Raw genomic sequence first — 21,559 nt, 5'->3', positions numbered from 1 at the left:
ATAGATTAAATTTCCCAATTGAAATTCTGACCTAGTTACCTTAACAGGGCCTATATTCGGTGTGTGTGTGTGTGTGTGTGTTTGGCGGGGGGGTGGAATCTTTGACCTCTTCCATCCTAACACGCGGGGCTGAAATGAAGTAGCCTCCCGAATATTATGTTCTGCACTATATATACCTATTTGGTACTTAGAGTTTACAGATTTGGCCTTAATGTAGATTTGCCAGTGATATTACTTTGCTATCTTCCCTTCGACTGGCCAGTGCCTTTGGATACATTCTACTATGGTGCAGAGTGGAGCCCCTTTGCAGGCGAACCGACATAGAAAATGTGGCTAAAGAGTGACCTAGTGGAGTTCTCAACTTCCTCAGGCTCCGTGCCCTTCCTGGCGAGTCTCACTCGGGTCTGGCTGTCCCCAGTCGAAGTCAGCAGCTTCCCTCATCAGGTCACCTACCCCCAGGCCACCGGCCCGCGCAGCCGAGGTCGCCGCCCCTGGACAGCGCTGCCGGGGTCACGTGTGCGCGCCCAGTCCACCGCCTCCCGGACCCGGGCCCGCCCCGGCCGCAGGGCAGAGGCCGTCGGATCACGCGCGCCCCGGCGGCCCCGGCCGGGCGCAGCCAATGGGCGGGCAGCGCCCGCATGACCCGCGCCGGCGGGAGGGCGTGGGGAGGCAGGCCGGGCGCGCACGCCGCCGGGCTGTATCGCCACCCCCGCTGCCGCCCAGACTGGAAGTGAGCCGCCGGGGCCCACGGTGCCAGCCAGCCTCCGGGAGGGTCCTGCAGCCGCCCGCACTCGGGGCGTAGCATGGCGACCGCCAAGGTAAGCGTCGGCCCGTTGCCCCGGGGAGCGTGCCGGCCGGCCGGGGCCGGGGAACTCGGGAGCCTCAGGCGTTCACGTGCCGAACTGGTGCAACGTGGAAAACAAATGAGAGAGGGGCGTGGGGCAGCTGTTCCACCTTGCAGCAGCGGGAGGAGGTGAGTGACCGTTCCTCCCGGGTAGCACATGTGGCCGGTGCGGGGACGGAGGCCCGACCTTGCGGTAGAAACTTTGCCGGTTGAACCCTCCCACTTGGCCCGGGAGGGGAGTCGGTGTCTGGTTGGCGCCCTGCGGGCTGAGCCACGCTGGGCTTGGAGAAGCCCGGTGGGCCCGGGCGGGCGAGGGCCCGGGGTCATTAGAGTCTCGCGGCTGCCCCAGAGCGCACCTGCTTCTGACCCCGGTTGTTGTTGACTCGGGCCTCTCCTTTCCCGCGGCACAGCCCTGGCTGAAGCCAGAGCCTATTAGGTTTCAAAGGCTCCGCCCTCCCGCGGGTGGGGAAGTCACCTTGACTTCCGTTTAGGAGGCTGGTCGGAATAGTTGGTTTGCGCGCGCGCGCGTGTGTAAAAACTCCAGAGGACCCCCGTCCCGCCCCCACTTCTCATTCTTCAGCCCTCTCCCCATCTGACAACACTTACATACCGGCCTCTGAGCGTTTGAGAGGCTTCTTTGTAGAAATGACAAAACAGATTGTCCTGGGAGCCTGTTAACTCTTGTGAAGTTTTACTTAAAAGGAATTCTGTGTAATGTGAATCATTCACTAACCCAGAGGAAAGGCAACTCCGACAGCTTGACCTTTCCTCTTTCACCGTTTTTTGGAAACCTGGACACCATTTCAGTCTCTTTGGACTCCATTTCAACTTTTCTGACAGAATACCATATTTAGTCCCAATCACTTGACTCATTGGAATTTATTGCTTTTAATTTTAAGTTCACGAAGGCAGCCCTTTAATCAAGCCTTTACAACTTCTTAGTTCGTTTTAAGTGCCGTGAACTTAAATATACCCAACATCTCAAACATTTGTCCTTAATCAAAACTCTGTGATAACCCTCAAGAGGAAAACATGGCCAACACATCATATTCCTATTTATTCAAGCAAACTAATCACATTTGCAATGGAAATTGTAAGCAGACAAATATATTTAAATGCTGTTCTATGACTTAAGTTTCTCCAGGCTCCCCAAATCTGCAGACTTCGTGTTCCTAACTATGTGGCCTAAGTGGCCTTTTTCTTTTCTGTAATTACTCTTGAGTTCCATCCTCAAGAGTCTGCTCTTGGGTGTGTGCATGAGTGTGTTTATGTGTGTGTGAACATATGGGTATAGAGAACTATTTTAGGTAGATTCTTTAAGGATCCCTGGTATTCATTTTTGGAAACTTCATTAACCCTTTCAAACCCAGTAGCCCTTGACCTTTTCTTTGCATTAAATTTGCATGCAGTCAGAGTCCAAGGCTTCATATGAATGCGTTCTCTCCTGGTGACTTCTTGCAGCAGAGTAGGTGAAAGTAGATTCCCATACTTTATTTTTTTAATATCTGCAGGTGATTTAAATAATTTTAATTTGGGGATAAAATAATTGAGGGGCCTAAATTGAGAAATATGCATATAACATAATTGGAGTATAAGAAAAAGATCATTAACCAGTATGAAGTAAATAAGTGACATGGAAGCAGATCCAGCTTTTTGGTTGTATCTTTGTGAAACTGTCACATCATGTCAATAAGTGCAGTTGAATTTTAGCCAAGTATGAGAGAGAAAATGAAACATTTCATTTTTGCTCTTCGGGAGTTTGTGTTTTTGTTTGTTTATTCATTTTAGCCTTGCCTCTTTTCAGGGTTTCTGATGGCTCATGTCATGTATACCTGTATTTATAAGCCAACAAGACATCAACACCTAGTCAGAGTAGATGAGAAAAACAGGATAAAGGTGCAACCAGGACTAAAGTTAGTAGAAAATCAGGATGTACTTGCTAGAGGTGACTGAATTTTCTAGCATTCAAAGTAAAGAGGAAATGATCAGTGAGGTCAGTTTCTTGAGAGAGAGGTCTCCTTGTACTGAGGATGGTTTCTCCCCATGTCCTTTTATATGCTGTGAGTGAACTGCATTCAAAACTAGCTCATGACCACACATATATGTCTGTGGGTTCCATAAGGCCATTTCTTGTAGCGTCACTCCCTGTAGCTCAAGGGCAGTGCCGTAAATGTAGTCTTAAAAGTTCCCAAAACGAGCTGTGGTGGTCCGCCTTAATCCAAGAGTGTCTCTTATTTAGTTGCCTTTTAGCACTATTCTTGCGAGGTGATTGTGTTGGCTACTAGTCAGTGCTGGATAACCCAAGGTAAAGGCTGTGATCTTTGCTTTTTCCTGGAGTGCAGTTATTCCATATTGCTGGGTTGAACACAGAGCTATAGTCTCATTCAGAAGTAGGACTGACATCCCCTTTTATTAAAACGTGAAGAGCTTGCCTAGGAGAGAGCTCACTTCAATGGAATGTCTCCGAGGTTGGGCCAAGAGTCTGAAACTCAGCAGTTATAGGTGAATTCCAGCACTCACTGTGATGAATTATTTGAATACTTAATTAGGCAGATTTGATGTTTTCTGGATGAACTCAGCCACACCTAGCAGTTTCTTGATCTCTTTATTCTGAGTTTCTTTTTTTTTTTTTTTTCTTTTTTTCTTTTTCCCCAAATGTAACTAATTGTTCATGTCCATCATCCTTTAAGTAGTAGTTCAGATAGGCAGGCCAAGAATCTAGTCTTTGGTCTGCTTTTATTTTGCATGAAGACTCTGCATAACGATGCCAAAGGTACATGTTTTTCATGATGTAACATTTATCTAACTCCTAGTATTTTAAGACAAACTCAAAAAGCTTTCATTCTCGGGGCACCTGGGTGGCTCAGTGGGTTAAGCCTCTGCCTTTGGCTCAGGTCATGATGTCAGGGTCCTGGGATAGAGCCCCGCATCGGGCTCTCTGCTCGGCGGGGAGCCTGCTTCCCCCTCTCTCTCTGCGGGCCTCTCTGCCTACTTGTGATCTGTGTCTGTCAAATAAATAAATAAAAACCTTTAAAAAAAAAAAAAAAGCTTCCATTCTCTTGTTCTGCCTACTTTCGTAAGGATAATCCTTATGGGTTCCCTTGCTATATGGTAAATGGTAAGTGGTCTGCCTGTACTGTTTGTGTTGTTTTCAGGATTTCTTTTAAAAACTTCCAAGCACTACCCTGCATGTATTAAAATGCAGATGAGTTTTTAAAATTCATGCAACTCCACAAAAAATGCATTTTTAAAAGGTAGTATTAGAGAGGAAAAACCTTTCCTTCTCCTTCACCCCTTGTTTGGTTGTAGGGAACATTCCTTCTTGGTCATCGGTTGAGTTTGTACATTAATAATGAGGAAGTGAAACTAAATGAAACTGTTAAAAGTTAGAGAATGCTCCCTCAAGTTCAGCCAGGAGAGATGTTCAGAAACAACACTGGACATGGACCAGTAATTTGTCTAAAATTAGCCTAGACCTGAAAGAAAGGAATTTGGAGACAAATTGAAGTGTTAATGAAAATTTGGTCTGTAGGACTAGTACACTTAGTATTGATAGTCCCTTCTTGGATAAGATGTTGCCATGATCGTATTATGTTCTTTCTTATGTTCCAAGTGTGGCTAAGTTGAGGATATGAAAATGAATTGGTCTCCCTTTGGGCCTTCAAGAAGACCACAGCCACCCTGCAGGCGATTCCTCTCATGGAAATGCCTGGGTAGGATTAGTGCTATAACAAGGGCTATGGGGGCATCAGGGAAGGAGACCATTTCTGTGGGCATAGGAGGTGGTATTTCAGCAGGAATGGTTGGGGGGAAGAGGGAAGACCCATTCCAGTGATAAGAAACAGCAGGTGAAAGGCAGAGTTACGTTACAGAGGAACCTTGGTCCGGCAGCCTTTTCCCCTGGCTCACCTGGTTTGGGACCCTGTGCTGTAGGTGTTCCCCAATTAGGCCACACTCCTTCCAGGTGTCGCTCAGCCAATAGAGAACTGGGGGGTGGGAGTGGTGGGAAGGATTGAAAGCCAGGATATAACACCTAAACAAATAGGGAGCACGTCTTTTTGGGTATGGAGTTGTTTATAAGATTGCTGGAGGGGCTGTGACTCCCTTCTGCTTCTTTGACTTTTTGTCCTATGTCTGGCCTCTACTTTTGTTCGGTTCTTAAATGGAATCATTCTGCCCTGAGTTTCCCACTCTCTGTCAGTGGGAAACTCCCCTCTTCGCTCAGCATGTGCTGCTTCATAAGCATCCATCCTTGCTGCCATGATGCCTTGGAGTGTGTCTTGGAAAGGAGGAATGTGTGACTCTGCAGATGCATGTTGGTTTTGCTGGGAAGTAAGGGGGCTGTAAGGGGAGGGGCCCTCCCCACCGTGATACAGTTCCCTTAGCATGTCTTCAGCAGCAACTGAGCAAGCCCTGTTTTCATGGCCCATTTAACCAGACCCTCTTGTTGGGTTAAATCGGCCCAATTAATGGTGGCTCTGGTGTGTTACCTCGGAATTATTCCCAGTGGTTGATATGTAGCGTGGTGGTCTGGTTTGTTGATTGGAAACGTTTACAAGATAGAGTACTCATATTCAGCCATTTCCTTTGGAAATTTGCTGTGCAGTTGTGTGAGTGAAAATAAGCCCGGATGGTTCCTTTTGACTTTAGGTGCTGACAACATAGCAGAGTTGGCAGTGTTGAAATTCTTAGTAATTCAACCTAAATAAACCACTCTATTTAATGACTGTTATTAGGCTGGTAGCTTTGTCTTGATTTCCACATGTAGTCACAGTTTCCACATGTTATCCATGAAAATTGTTGACTTGATATGTAAGAGTCAGATATTTCAAGATACACTTACTGTTCTATGGTAAAATGTCTTTTGCATAAGATTCGCGCAGTACAGTTTGGAGGAAAATTGTATAAGTCTAAGTGTAGAGGAGGGAAAAGTTTTTCTGGACTCTCCTAGGGGTCCCTGGCTGGGTCTGAGAATTAAATTGACAAAAACAGATGGACAGGAGAAAAGCACACAAATTTTACTGAATTTTTACCTGGGTATGGGAGTCTTCACAAGAGAATGAAGACCCAGAGAAGTGACCAGGGCAGGAAACTTTTATTCCTTTTAGACAAAGAAAGAGTGGGTTTGGAAATAACTGAGGTGAAGGGGTTTGGGCCAGGAGTGGTAAATGATGAAGAAGTAACTAGAAGACACAGGTTAGTTTAACGAGGTTTTGTTTGTACTGCTGTCTGGGTCCCCACTTCCCCATCTCTGGTGATAAGAATGTCTTTCCTCCTTCTTGTACAGGGAGGGTACCCTTCACATGAGAGTTACATGACCGATTTCAGGAAAGAGGGTTGTGGGGGTGGAGGTCAGAGTGACCTTCCTGCTCCTGCTGTTTTCTCAGACTCCTTTGGCTTCAGACATTACAGATGCCAAGGTGCTGCGTTTTGGTGCAGTGTGTCCTGAACCCCATCATAAGCCTGATTGAACAGGCTTGTAGCCCCAGATGCCTATGTAGAAGTTTTTCTAAGTTAGGCATGAGATTTTTGTGTGTCTGAGTCTGGTCACAGTGCTAGGTTGAGCTGCAGAGGAGCTTGGAACTGATTGCTTAAGTGGGAGGAAGCTGCAAAGAACGTTTTATTTATTTATGTTTGTGTAGCTCTGGTTTAGTGAGGAGCTAGCCAGGGAGGAGTGGGTTATGTGCCTGCGGCTTACATTGATGGTGAACACATGGATGAGTCTAACTTCTCTGGGAAAGTAGGGAGTGTCTGTGACGTGTGTGTTGAGCAAATGCAGTGTAACGTGTGCAAATACTTTGGGGATTAGGAAGTGCTGCAGGATGGCCAAGAGATGCCTTTGTGGGCTGTAGGACATTTCTACCTAACTGAAAACTGGGGGACATAGACATTATTTGATTTACCTGGACAAGGCATAGTTTGCTTTCCTTAAGCTTGTGATCATTCAGTGTTCACCATAATAGTTAGTGATGTGGCTGCTTAGCCAGATTGTCTGAGTGGTCTTCTGGAGCCTTGCTGTTGGAACTTTTGGTCCATGGGCCAGCAGCTTTGGTTTACGTGGGAGCTTGTTAGAACTGCACCATTTTTGGACTCAGCCCAGGCCAAAGATTTTGTTGCATCAGAATCTGCATTTTAACTAGATCCCCAGGGGACTGTATGCACATTAAAGTTTAAAGAATAGTGGTCTGGACCTCTCATTACCGTGTAATTAAATGTAGTTGCCTTCCAATGCCAAGGGTGCAGCACCTTTTGAATTGGTTGTAAGTTAGTCCAACTTTTTGCAGAATTAAATAAATAATGATAAAATCCAGGATCAATTTTAGGGTTTTAGGATTAATTTGGATTCTGCATTGGGGTCAGGGTATTATTTTTGGAACATAATCCCTGAATTGTTATTTAAGGCAGTGTACGATTATTATACAAGGGTTGTACTTTTCTTCATTTCTTAACTACCCACTCATACTTATAGGTCCTGAAAGTGAACTTGTGCCTCTTCTCTTTTTTGACATTCCCTCCTAAAGTCATCAGTTCTGAAACTGTTAGCCTGTCCTCCTCATATCTGGATTCATGGGACCCCATGTCCCACTGCTTCCTGCCTATAACACCTTTCATCAGCATTCACGATATCCCCTCTCACTGCTGGCGTCTTAACTCTCACATTATTCCTTTATTCTCGTTTGCTGGCTTCTTTTTGTCCTTCTGCTTCCCCCTGAACTGTAGGTGTCCCTAGATCCTCTTCCCTCTGAAGGATGATGGCTCCGTGTCAGTCAGTCTGGATAGCTCTCTCTAGCAGTAACCTTGCATTTGCAGCTGTTTGTTACAAATCTCAATTTTCTGCCTCAAAGATATTTCCAACTCTGCTTACCTAGATTTGAATTCATCTTGTTGATCGTTCCTCACTTTCAGCTTGCGACTTAACTTTCCTACTGGTTCAAGTTTCCAATTAGCTCAGTTACGTGCCTGTTCTGGGTGGCCAGGAGAGGCCATCGGTGGGAATTTGGAAGAGGACAGAGAGATGGGTCCAGTAAACCCTTATGCCCTAGAGCAGGAATGTCCTATCTCTTCCATTTATGTCCCAAGTTTTCATTACTTTTTAGCTACAGCTTTCATTATTTTCTAGCTTCCAGCTCGGTCTTGCCTTTGGTCTGTTCCCTTCACTTCCCTCTCCATTCTGTCCAGGTCTGTCAAAGCAGCTTCTAAGATTGGCTCTTACTGCCGGGCTCATAGCAGTACTGTGTTCACGTGGACAGCGCTTAACAGTTTTTATTAAAAGATGCATTCGGGTGTATTGTTGATACTGACCATCTGCAGCTCCTACTGTACTGGGCTTACCAAAATGAGTCCGTTATTGGGCATGTTTTCAAGAATTCACAGTCTATGGGGATTAAAATAACCAGGTAATATGAAGATCCATGCTTATCTTTATGATTATCTTTATAATCATCTATAGCATAACAGGGAAGGTATTGTAGCCTCATTTGACAGGGAAACTTAAGATTCAGAAATGTTATGCAAGTAACAGCAGCCTTAGCAGGTTAGGTTTATTTAATACTCACAAAGTCAGGCACTGTTCTAGGCACTCTGGACATGAAGTAATTTAATCTTCTCAACAATCCTATGACATATAAGTGCTGTTCTTATCTCCATCATACAGATGGGCAGACTTACCTGAACAGAGTGTTTAAGTGTCTTGGTGAACAGAGAAGTTAAATGATTTGTCCAAGGGCACACAGCTTAGAAGGGGCCAAGCTAGGATTTGGAAGTCAGGCAGCCTGGGTCCAGAGTCCAGGCACGTAACCACGAGATGACATTGCCTTCTTTAATTTGCCTTGTTACACAGTGTAGTTTCGTATTGCCTATAGAATAAAATTAATCTCTTTAGCCAGCTAATGCCTCCTTGGTCTTGGCTGTTGTCTCTTTTTTCCAGTATTACCTCACGCTCATTCTCTTCTGATATCCTTCACAGTGGTTTGTGAATGGGACCCCTGTTCTCATTCCCAGCCATAAAGCTATGGCAACAGTGTAACTCCCAGGGAAAAAGGGAGCCTGTTTGTTTGTTTGTTTGTTATTTAATTTAGAGCTTAGTCAGAAGGAGTGTTTCTTGTCATTTCTCTGTATGGGTTGGTAGGTTTTTTAAGTTTTTTATTTTAACTTTTTTAGTTCTCTTTAGTTCTTCTTAGGAACAGGGGTTTTAGTTTTATTTCACCATTTTTCAGACACCTGCCAGGATGTTAATCCCTAATCCCATGTCCTGAATTTATAGTTTTTACAGTTTGTTTGTTCTAATCAAGATTCAGACATGGGCCACACATGGCATTTGACTGATCTGCCTTTTAAATCCTGTTAATCTGTAGGTTCTGCTGCCTCTCATTTTATTTCCATGCAGTTTATTCCATAAGGGAATTGGGTCATCTTTCCTGCAGTTTGGATTTTACTGATTGCATCCCCCTAGTGTTCTTCAGTCCTCAGTGTTTTCTGACAAGTGATCGATCTGGAGGCTTGATCAAGTTTAGGGTTTTATTAATTTTTATTTTTTGTTTTTGGCTTGAGTACTTCCTAAGGGATGCTGGGTGCCTCTCTCAGGTTATTGGGTACTTGGTACTGAGTATTACATCAGGGGCCCATAATTCTTGGTTCTTTCCTGTGATGTTATGTTTGATGAGTGGGTTTGGATATTGCCTTTTATTCCAGCAACTTCTGCATAATGGTTTATTTAAGTTGGCTAAATTTTTTTTTTTAATTTTTATTTATTTACTTGACAGAAAGAGAGAGAGAGATCACAAGTAGGCAGAGAGGCAGGCAGAGAGAGAGGGGGAAGCAGGCTCCCCGCTGAGCAGAGAGCCCGACGTGGGGCTCGATCCCAGGACCCTGAGATCATGACCTGAGCCAAAGGCAGAGGCTTAACCCACTGAGCCACCCAGGCGCCCCTAAGTTGGCTAAATTTTAATATTAGCAGTCATTCTCACGTATTATGATTTTCATTCTTTAAACACACACACATATGTGTATACATACCCATATTACAATGAGTGTGTCTTACAATTATTACAAAAAAACAATGGCTATTAAAATCAGTTAGATATCAGTGGCTATAGAGTTTGTTTGGAGTGATGAAATGAGGAGTGCTGGTGGTTGTCCAACATTCTGCATACACTAAATGCCACTGAATTGTACACTTGAAAATGGTTAAAATGTTAAAAAAAAAAATCAATTGCAAATAGACTGTAACGCATTGAATAAAAAAGAGCCACACTATCATTCCATGAGAGAGTAGTATTCATGCCCCCAAAAGTCAAAGTGAGACAGAGAGTAAGAGGTATAGCTTTTTTTTTTTTTTTTTTTAAATACCAAAGAATGCCAACCAATAAAGATGGAAGGCTCGATAGAATTAGGAAAAGGAAAAAATACCACTTCATAACTCTTAGGTAATAACTGATTTGGGCAAGGTTCTTCCAGTGGATGCCAAAACTCGTCAGTAAAAGACTGTTAGAATTCCCATTGTCTCAGAGTATCTCCTTGTAAATTACTGTACAATGAAGAGCTCTGCTTCAACCTCTGATCCAATTTAACATTATCAGGAAATGGAACAAGCTAGCATTGACAGTCCCCTGAGGTGATGCAGTGGGAAGTACACAACATCCATGACATTGGGAGAATGCTTGTTAAAAATGTTGGATCTAAGTCTAATCACGGAGAAACAAGCAGACAAATCCAGAAAGTAGGACTTTCTGTAAAACCTCTGGTCTGACTTCAAAAATGTCAATGTTGTGAATGAAAAGGCTAGATTAGAGATGTCCAAGGAGATGTGACAGCCAAATGCAGTACTTGAACCTGGGTCCAAAATAAATAAATGAAACAGTAAAATAAATAAATAAGTAAAAGAATGCCCAACTGGTGTAACTTGAATGAGTGTATATTAAATGATTCTGTATTAATTTGCTAGGGCTGCCATAACAAAGTACCAGAGACAGAGTGGCTTAAACAACAGGAGTTTATTTACTTACAAATCTAGAGGCAGAAGTCCAGGATCAAGGTGTTGGCAGGGTTGGCAAGGTGAGACAAGATTTAGAATTTGCTCGTTAGTCCTTGGATGGCCTTTTTGTCCCTGGGTCTTCACATAGTCTTCCCGTTGCGTCTGTGTCCCGATTTGATTTCTTGTGAGCATTCACACACTTCTCTTACTGCAGGTTGATGTTGACTCTGAGTTTGAGGATCCCACTTCTTTCCAGTGTCTCCCATCGCAGTACCAGAAGGAAAAGCTCAGTTCCTGCTTCTCTCTTTTGGTGGCTCTTGGAGATTTGTTAGCCCTATTTTGGTGTCCACTAGCAGTTTGAGAAGACCCTGGTCTTGACCTTTGTCCAGTTTTCTGTTGGATTATTTGTCTTTTCACATTGATTTGTTCTAAAAGCACTTTTAAGAACCTTGGCCCTTTGCCCTGTCTGTTGCATATTATATATATATATATATATATATTGGTAGTTGTTTAACTGGTCAATACTCACCTTTGATTTTAAAAAGATTTTTAAATTAAAAAATTACATATTTATTAATCTTTTCATTTATGGATTCCTTTGTGGATTCTGAGCTGTTTGTGATGTTTAAACATGGCTTCCCCATTTAATAATATATAGGAAACCACTTGTGTTTTTCTAGTCTCTCTTTCTCTCTTTTTGAAATTATTAATTATCTGAAGTTATTTTAATCCAAGATGAAAGGAAGGAAACCAGTTTAATTTTTGTTGTTATTGTTCAACCCCAGGAAGTCATGAACCTTCACTATAGTGCCACATCACCAGCCAGCATGACCTGCTGCCAGCTCAGTCCAGACCCTCTGCTGGCTTAGATTCTTAAGAGAAAATACGATTAGTTCAGAAAGCCAAGACAGTCTCCCCTTGGGGCTCAGTTGTCCTCCCGTGACTCCATCAGCTCAGCTGCTATTAATAGGAATATGGAAAGGGTACCAGGAACTGGAGAGTGAGGCACTGCTAGATTCTGCCCCAGTTTACACTGCTTTCATTCAGTCCTTTCCCTCCCTTCCCCACCTCCTAACAAATGAGAACACAGGCGGTCATGTTGCTGGTTAGTGATAGAGTGAAAATTTAAATGTCCAATTGCAAGGCCCATAAAACAAGGGCAAGTAGCATTCCATGAGGGGAATTTGGTTGGACAATCAGGAAAATCTTCCAAGAGGAATTGGCATTTGACCTAGGTCTTCAAAGAACTGCAGCATTTTTAAACTTCTCATTATGGAAATTTTCCATAATGTAGAAAAAAAAAAAAAAAAGGAAAGTATAATGAACCTCCATGTTCCTATCTAGCCAATTTCAGGAATCATCAGTTTGTGGCCAATAATTGTTTCATTTATACTGCACTGGCTCTTCTCCTTCCATCCCCCTGATGTTTTCAATACAAATCCCCATCATCGTATCATTGTATATGTAAATATCAGTGTGTATCTCTAAAAGAGATTTTTTTTTTAAATGCACAACCAGAATATTATACCTAAAAAAGAAAAATCAGTGATTCTTCAATACGATCAGATATCTATTCTGTACACACTTTACACAATTTCCCCATTTCTTAAAATTTTTTAAATAGTTTTTTAAATTGTCATCTACATAAGACCCAGGCATTGCAGTTAGTTGGTGTGTCTTAATTTTCTTTTAATCTCTAGGTTCTCTTGCTCTTTCAGTCTTGTATTCTCTAAAAGCCAGTATAATATAATGGTTGGAATCTTGGACTCTGTGTTCAAATTATGGCTCTGGGCAAGTTACTGTATGTATACCTCAGTTTCCTGACTTATAAAAAGGGGCATAGTTGCATTTGTTTCCTGGGTCAATGTGCTCATGTTTGCAAGGCTCAGAGCCAGGCCTGTAACATCGGTAGCTTTATGGAAGTGTTAGCTGCGGGTTTGGAATCAGAGAAGTTGCTCAGAGTAACGTGGGAAGTCTGTGGACCACGGAAGAGAGCAGAGGTGGGCTCACGTTGTGTGCATTCTTTAGAAGGGGGGGTCCTGGCTGTGCAGAGGGTTCCTGTTCTTTTTCTCTAGGCTTCCTTCTGGCTCCTTGACTATTCTTCAGTTCAATGATGTTGATGCACAGTGGAATTTTGAACAGGTAAGGTATGATTTAGTGGAAGCAACTTTTCTATTGTCATTTGATTTGCTGCTTTCTCTTCCTCTGCATTTATGAAGTTAACTGTTCTCTCTCAGAAGCCATTTTAACTTTCGGTGGCATTATTTGGGCTCCAGCAACTTGTGATCTCTTAAGTAGAACCTTTCAGCACTTTATAAATATGTCATATACTTTTTATAGTCCTTTGTTCCCCATCAGGAACATACATCCCAGTCTTCAGAACAGCACAATCAGTTTTTATTCATTTAAGGAGCAGTAGTAATTTGACACTTGCTAATATGTAACAAATTATATTGGGAGCTGTAATTACAATTGCAGCTGGTTCCTAATTATACTGTAACCTTGATGCTTTAAAAAAAAATAAAGACCGAGTTCAACCTGTAATACAGGAGAATAATATTCTCCGTTCGGCAGGTCTACTTTCTGCTGACTGTGGGCACTTACACATTATAATGCCAAATTAAAAAGACTTTGTTAATTTCAGCTCCGGTGTTGTCCAGTGATACCCTTCCGTAAGGATAGCTTGAAGTCCCCATCCCTGCTTGCCAAATTCTTGGCACGTCCTCCAGGTATTATAATTAGTGTCAAAACAACCTGGGCTCTTGGGTCATTTTTGGCTCTGTAATTTACCTTCTCACTTGTGATGACTAAGAGTCTTACAGCCTCAGTTTCCTCATCTGAAAAATGGTGATAGTAATGACTCTTTACCTTAAATAGTTTTAGAGATGTTCTAATGAGGTCAGATATAAAGCCTTTAAGCACCATGCCTAGCATAGAGTAAAGGACCCGGTAAAAGTTACCTGGTTACTGTTAATTGCTGTCACCAATAATGAACAGTCCAGCTCCAGAGACTTTACCTCTGCAACCCCCCAACACCAACAGAATTACAGTGTTAGTTCTGCCACCATGCTAATTTGCAGAAGCACGTATCTCCACTCATGGATCAGGCCGGCATTCCCCTTGTGAGGCAGGGTCTCTGGCTTGTTTGGCATTGTGTCCTCAGTGCCTGGCGCTGGGCCTGGTATAGGGAAGGCTTCCCAGAGGCGATGGCATTATGTGACTGGGCAGCACCATCTAAGACCATGGTTCTCAACTTAGGGTGGAGTAAATCTGCCCCAGGGCGTATTTGGTAATGTCTGGGTACATTTTTGGTGGTCACATCTGGGAGGAGGGGTGGCCAGAGATGTTGCTAAACATCCTACAGTGCACCAGACAGCCCCCTGTAACAAAGAATGATGGGACATCCAAAATGTCAGTAGGGCCAAGATTGAGAAAGCCTGCTCTGAGGTAACCTGACTGCCTGGGTTATGGTCCTGTGGAATAGACATGGGGTTTGGGGTAGATCAACCTGTTTGACCTGCAGTTTTCTCATCTGTAAAGGAAGAGAGTCCAACTTGCTTCAAGTGTTCTTTGAAAATAAAGGGGGATTATACAGGTGTGTCCCTAGTTTCACTACCTAATTAAGTTAATCTTTTTTAGAAAGGGGGAGAGAGAGCACAAGCAGGGGGAGAGGCAGAGGGAGAAGCAGACTCCCCGCTGAGCAGGGAGCCTGATGTAAGGCTTGATCCTAGGAACCTGGGATCATGACCTGAGTCAAAGGCAGATGCTTAACCAACTGAGCCTCCCAGGCACCCCTAATTAAGTTAATTCTGATTGTTCTGGCTACTCATGATTTTTTTTTCCCCCAGTAGACTTAATTTTTTTTTTTTTAAAGATTTTATTTGTTTACTTGACAGAGAAATCACAAGTAGGCAGAGAGGCAGGCAGAGAGAGGGGGAAGCAGGCTCCCTGCTGAGCAGAGAGTCTGTTGCAGGGCTCAATCCCAGGACCCTGAGATCATGACCTGAGCCGAAGGCAGAGGCTTAACCCACTGAGCCACCCAGCTGCCCCTAGACTTAATATTTTTGAATAGTTTTAGGTTCACAGCAAAATTGAAAGGAAGGTTCAGAGATTTCTTATATACCACTTGTCCTTAAGAATGCATAATCTCCCCATTATTTTCCTTCAGAATGGTACATGTGTTACAGTTAATGAACCTACATCGACATATCATTATCACCAAAGTCCCTGGTTTGCATTCAGATTCACTTCTGGTGGTGTACATTCTGTGGGTTTGGACAAATTGTATAATGATATGTATCCACCATAATAGTATCATAAATGGTATTTTCACTGCTCTAAAAATCCTCTATATTCTGCCTATTCTCCTTCCCTACTCCCTCACCTCTAGCAACCACTGATCTCCTTACTATCACCACACTTTTGCCTTTTTTACCAGTGTCATGTAGTTACAATCGTACAGTATGTAGTCTTTCAGATTAGCTTCTTTCACTCAGTAATCTGCATTTAAGTTTCCTTCATGTCTTTTCATTGCTTCATAGCTCATTTTTTTTTTTTTTTTTAGTGCTGAATAATACTCCAATATCTGGATGTCCATGGTTTATTTAACCATTCACTGAAATACACTTTGGTTGCTTCCAGTTTTCAATAATTAGGAATACAGCCGCTGTAAACATTCATGAGTAAGTTTTTGTGTGGAAATAAGTTTTCAATTTGTGAGTCATATGGTAAGACTATGGTAGTTCTGTAAGAAACTGCCATTCTGTCTTCCAGAATGATGTAGCATTTTGCATTAGCATCAGTAACCCGTGAGAGTTCCTGTTGCTGCTCCTCCTCACCAGCGTTGGTGGTGTCAGGATTCTGCATTTGGGCCATTTAGAGGGGCGTGCATTGGTATCTTGTTTTAATTTGTATTTCCCTGGTGGCAGATGATGTGGAGCAACTTCTCATATTTACTTCCTATCTATATGTCCTCCTTGGAGATTTTTGTGAAGGCCTTTCGCCCATTTTTGTATTTTTTTTTTTTCTTACTGTAGAGTTTTAAGAGTTCTTTGTATATTTTGGATAGTAGTTCTTAATTGGCTCCTCTTCTGCATATACTTGATTCCAGTCTTTTGCTTCTCTCCTCATTTTCTTGACATTGTCTTTTGCAGAGCAGAAATGTCTATTTTAGTGAAGTCCAGCTTCTTAGTTCTTTCTCTCGTGGGACATGCCATGGGTGCTACATCTTAAAAAGTCCATGCCTAACCCAAGGCCATCTGAGTTTGCTCCTTTATGATCTTCTAGGAGTTTACATTTAGGTCTCTGATCCATTTTGAGTTAATTTTTGTGAAGGTTTTAAGGTCTGTGTGTGGAGTCTTTTTTTTTTTTTTTTTTTTTTTTTTTTTATTTTTTTGTTTTTGTGTGTGGGTTTTTTTTTTTTTTTTTTTTTTGCCTGTTGTTATCTAATTGTTCCAGTACCATGGTTGAAGAGGCTGTCTTTGCCCTCTTGTGAAAGATCAGTTGGCTCTATTTATGTAGGTCTATTTCTAGGTTTTCTATTCTGTTCCACGGGAGATCATTAATATCCTCTTGGAGGATTGACCCTTCTGTCATTCTCTAATATCCCTCTTTATCCCTGGTAACTTTCCTTGCTTCAAAATGGGCTCTGACTGAAATTAATATAGCTACTTCTGCTGTCTTTTGATTAGTGTGTAGGTGACAGTATCTTTCTTCCTTCATTTACTTTTTTGTTTTTTAAAGATTTGTTTATTTTAGAGAGGGCATGAGTGAGTAGGAGGGAGGGCAGAAGGAGAGGATCTCAAGTAGACTCTCCGCTGAGTGAGGAGCCCACTGTGGGTCTCAACACAGGATTCAGTCTGTCGACCCTGAGATCATGATCTAAGCTGAAATCAAGAGTCAGGCACTTAACTGAGCCACCCAGGTCCCTGCCCCTCTGTTCATTTACTTTTAATCTATAATTATTTTTATATTTACAGGGGTTTTGTTTTTGTTTTTTTGTAGGTAGCATATAGTTCTTATTTTTTGATGCATCTGACAAGCTCTGTCTTTTAATTAATTGGTACATTTAGATCATTAATATTGTGATTTTGATTATCTTGCTTGGTTTTTTCTATCTTCGTGGATTTGTGGTTTCATGTCTGACATTGGAGGGAAGTTCTCAGTCATTATTATTTCAAGTAATTCCTACTGTTCCTTTTTTTCTTCTTCTGGTATTTCTTTTACATCTATGTTACACTTTTTATAGCTGTACTGCAGTTCTTGGATATTCTGTTTCCCCTATTTTACCCCACCCCCCATCTTTTTTCTCTCTGCTTTTCAGTTTTGGAGATTTCTGTTGAGGTATCCTCAAACTCAGAGATTCTCCTCTTAGTCACGTCCAGTATACTAATAAGCCCATGAAAAGCATTCTTCATTATCCTTAGAGTTTTTGATCTCTGCTGTTTCTTTTGGTTCTTCCTTAGAATTTCCATTTTTCGGGCGCCTGGGTGGCTCAGTGGGTTGGGCCACTGCCTTCGGCTCAGGTCATGATCTCGGGGTCCTGGGATCGAGTCCCGCATCGGGTTCTGTGCTCGGCGGGGGGCCTGCTTCCCCCCCCCCCCCGCTCTCTGCCTGCCTCTGTCTGCTGTGATCTGTCAAGTAAATGAATAAAATCTTGAAAAAAAAAAAAAGAATTTCCATTTTTCTACTTACATTGCTGATTCATCCTTGTATGCTGTCTACTTTATCCATTAGAGCCCTTAGCATATTAATTGTAGTCGTTTTAAATTCCTGTTTGATCATTTCAACATTCTTGCCATATTTGAGGCTGGTTTTGATGCTCACTCTGTTTCTTCAAATTGTGTGTGTGTTTGTTTTACCATTTGCTATGCTTTGTAATTTTTTCTTGGTAGCCAGACATGATGTACTGGATGTACAAAAGGAACTGTAGCAAATTTGCCTTTGGTAGTGTGGTGGTGGGGTGCAGAGGGGGAGGAAGTGTCCTGCAGGCCTGTGATTAGGTTTCTACCCATTGGAGAGAGTCTGGCTCCAGGCAGCATACTTCACAAGGATGTCTCAGTTTTTCCCCCTTCCCTGAGGTGGGAGAGAATGGCTAGCGGTGGCTGGGATAGGGTATTTATCATCCCAACAGTAAGGTAGGCTCTGATAATACCCCAGCAGGTTAGACTGTTAATAAGTAATTTCTCCTGAGGCCAGATCTTGTTAAAAAGAACAGAATACTCTGATGGCATTTCGGAATGGTTCCTTTTCCTGTCCTTGTGTGAGATGTGCAAATGATTTTTCTCCCACTTTCACTGTGAGAACCAGGTGGAGTTCCCAGAGGTAAAACTCACAAAAATGTGGAGACCCTCCTATGGCTGGGACTTTTCTAGAGTTTTTAAATCTTTGTCTGGTCCACACTGAGCATCCAGCAGTTTGTCTTTCATAGGTCAGGTTTTCCTATGCCAGCACAGGTTCCCACAGAGGTCCTAGTTGGTCCTTAAAATAACTTTCTGAAATAGATACGTAGGTTTTGTTACTTTGCCCATTTTATAGATGAGGGAACTAACTTGGAGATATTACCTAATAGTCTGGGGTCACCGGGTTAGTAATACACTGGGACCCAAATCTCTACTCTGAACCTGGGGATGTTTGCTTTTGTCAGGGTGGGCAAACACCTTCTATCTCCATGAGGAGTTGAAAATATAAACAGAAAATTGTCTATTTTAGAAAAGACTCATACTGTCTCTTGTCAGGTTTTTACTCTTGGGAACATTTACTGGAATGTTAGCTTTAGCTTAATAACAATAATAATAAAATCTAAAATTAGTGTGTTTAAAGTTATTTTAGCATCACAGAACCCACAGCTAAAACACCACCATTCATTTCTTAACTGTTATATTCTGCTTCTTAATACGGAATTGTAATGGTGGTGGCTTTATCCTTGTTTAAAGTTTGTCTACAACAGTGCAGAGTTAAATCCAGACACTTCACAAGCTACTGAATCCATCTGATAAACATCTCCAGCACCCCTGACATGACCCGTTTGTGTAATTACCTGGCGGGTTAACGTTTGTGGTATCTGGTGCCTTATAAAGTCAGCTGTTGAGAGATGTGAATGAACTTTTGAGGGTTGATTACACAGAAAGGCTGTGGTTTGAAGCATGCTTAACAACGCATCTTGTCTCTCTATACTAATGCATGTTTTAGTAGCTTTTTCATAATCACTGCTCTTCATTTGTTAGAACTAAGGGAAACTGTAGGATGAGGAATGAGTGACTTAGTGAATTTGGTAAAAAATGATTTTTCTTCAGTTTGATGAGACACCTCATTCTCTCTTCTTGAGTTAATGCTAGCTGTGGTTTTGGGGAATTCCAAACTTTCTTTCGAAGTTACTGATTGTATCAGTCAAGGTTCACTTGCAGAGAACAGAATCCACTCTAGCTGGTTTAAGCAGACGGAGATTTATTACAGGATATTAAATGGCTTACAGAATTTGTTGGGAAGGTGAAGAAACAGACTTTAGGTTGCGCTTCCAGGCGTGCCTTCTAGGCCCTCACGGCAGAGTGGGCCACCAAGGGAGCAGCAACCTCTTGTTTAGTCATGAAATGGCTTGCCGGAAGGGGAGTGTTCAGATCTGTACTGCCACTGACATGGGCAGGAGGTTGGTGCGGGAAAATCCAGTACTTCTAGCAATGATGCTTGCTGGCAGAAGCGGCAGAAGCATGGCTCCCACCTTCCCAGTTTTTGCTTTACAAAATGTTGCCTTCCACATCTCACCTAGCTTCATCAGATGGACAGCACCTAGGCCACGTAGCTGCAAGGGAGTCTGGGAAATGTAGTTTTAGCCTTCCAGTCTCTGCAGTACAGGAAGTAGATGGGAAGGAGAGTTGGGCCCAGCTTCTAAATTGTTGGGCCACACCCAGTAGAGCTTTCCAGTGGGATTCAGGTCCACCTACTACACTTAACTTCCTCAGATTCAGAAGACAGGCAGAGAGATTTCTCCCTCCACCTCCATTTTCTGCTTGTCACTGCATGTGTGCCTGTACATACAGCAGAGGCTAGCTCACTTTGATGAGCTGTCTCTTCTGGTTTTTATTTCATATCTAAGGTAAATAATTACTTCATGACAGTAGAATTTTCAGTGTAAGCCTGTGCTTGTCTTAGCTTTCAGACCTTTTAGGTTTCTGGGTGGGGATGGGGGGTGGTTGGGCACAGGGCTGAGTGAAGGCGGTGTTGTGCAGTTGGTGGAGTAGCAAAGTTGAGATTGGGATTTTAGGGCCTAACTCAGTGGGTCTCAGCTGAGCCCCACAGTATAATCTCTTGGTGAAGCTTTAAATGTACCCATTTCGGAGATTCTGCTTGGATTAGCCTTCGCAGTCTAATCTGATAGGCCTGGACCTGATAAAACCCAGAAGTCCTTCGGGAGACTTGAATAGACAGCTGGGGATGAGAATAGCAGTCCTAACCAGACCGAATTGGACATTAGCTAAAGCTGTGGTTCTTAAATGTTAATAGCATCAGAATCACCTGGAGGACTTGTTCAATGGTCGATTGCTGGCCCCACGCCCAGAGTTTCTGTTTTGTAGATCTGGGATACATTGTGACAATTTGTATTTCTAAAAGTTCCCATTGGAGGCTGATGGTCCAGTGCCCACACTTTGAGCACTCCTAGCCTAGAAGGAAGTACTATGTATTTTCACTGTACAGATTTGATTTCTACTCATCTGAAAAACTTTCTTCCTGCATCAACATTTTTGGAGCATCTGCTTAGTTTCTTTTCTTTGCAGGAGTTGGGAGTAAGATGCATTGAGGAGATCATGAATATATAAATAGATAGATATCTTACAGCTTTTCACTGGAAGAAGAGAGCTTTTCTTCTCTTTACATTTTCTTCTTCAAATTAGTATCCCTTATTCTGTGTAGGTGTTCTTGTGTTTTTCCCCACTGCCCTGTTGGACTCACAATTCTGTACTACTGCGATTTATTAATGAGTTTACAACTGTGCTTGATTCCAGTGTTAGAAAGCCAGTTTAAAAAATATTCTTCCACGCAGAAAAATCTTTCCTGGTGTTCTCCTTTTGGCTGTTCTAACTCATTCTAAAATAAGAATGCATTTATTTGTCCTGAAAGTATTTTTCTGGTTCTCCTTGTCATGCTTCCTGGCACCGCCTTTTAAAAACACAGTCATTGAAGTTATGTTCTTGTTGGCTGTTTTTTTAATATGTAGGATATACCTAGTTAGTGCATCTGTTTTGCAAATGCTATTGTTAACCTGTTCAAGCTATTATATCTAATGTTTGTCTTGTCAAAAATTTTACATACTCGGGGCGCCTGGGTGGCTCAGTGGGTTAGGCCTCTGCCTTCGGCTCAGGTCATGATCTCAGGGTCCTGGGATGGAGCCCCGCATCGGGCTCTCTGCTCAGCAGGGAGCCTGCTTCCTCCTCTCTCTCTGCCTGCCTCTCTGCCTACTTGTGATCTCTCTCTCTGTCAAATAAATAAAATACAATCTTTAAAAAAAAAATTAAAAAAAATTTTACATACTCAGTGGTCCTGAAATTTTGTCCTGTGAAACATAGATTCACTGAATTGACCTGAAATTTCCATATTAAAGTTCAGTAAAGGTAAACTTCTCCCGGTTTGTGGGGGGGGGATATATATATATATATATATATATATATATATAAAATGCATATTTTTTTCAATTTTAACCCTCCCTCTTTTCACTGAGTCTTAACCATGTGTGAAAGTTAGTTGCTATA

At 42.4% G+C, this 21,559-nt stretch overlaps 1 protein-coding gene across 3 annotated transcripts in view; it reads left to right on the top strand.

Moving 5' to 3' along the window:
- Nucleotides 1-713: 713 nt before the first annotated feature.
- The window catches only part of LOC111147285 (solute carrier family 25 member 13), a 178,547-nt gene continuing 157,701 nt past the window's right edge, over nt 714-21,559 (top strand). For all 3 annotated transcript variants that reach the window (XM_022503244.1, XM_022503243.1, XM_022503245.1), the window contains exon 1: nt 714-818. In XM_022503244.1, coding sequence (XP_022358952.1) covers nt 804-818 — 15 coding nt within the window. In that variant the 5' untranslated portion in view covers nt 714-803. The remainder of the gene's footprint in view (nt 819-21,559) is intronic.

Source organism: Enhydra lutris, unplaced genomic scaffold, assembly GCF_002288905.1.
Source record: "Enhydra lutris kenyoni isolate GAN:26980312 unplaced genomic scaffold, ASM228890v2 scaffoldscaffold16, whole genome shotgun sequence".
NCBI lineage: Eukaryota > Metazoa > Chordata > Mammalia > Carnivora > Mustelidae > Enhydra > Enhydra lutris.
Note: the sequence above shows the minus strand (reverse complement) of the source record. Positions and strands in the feature narration are given on the sequence as shown.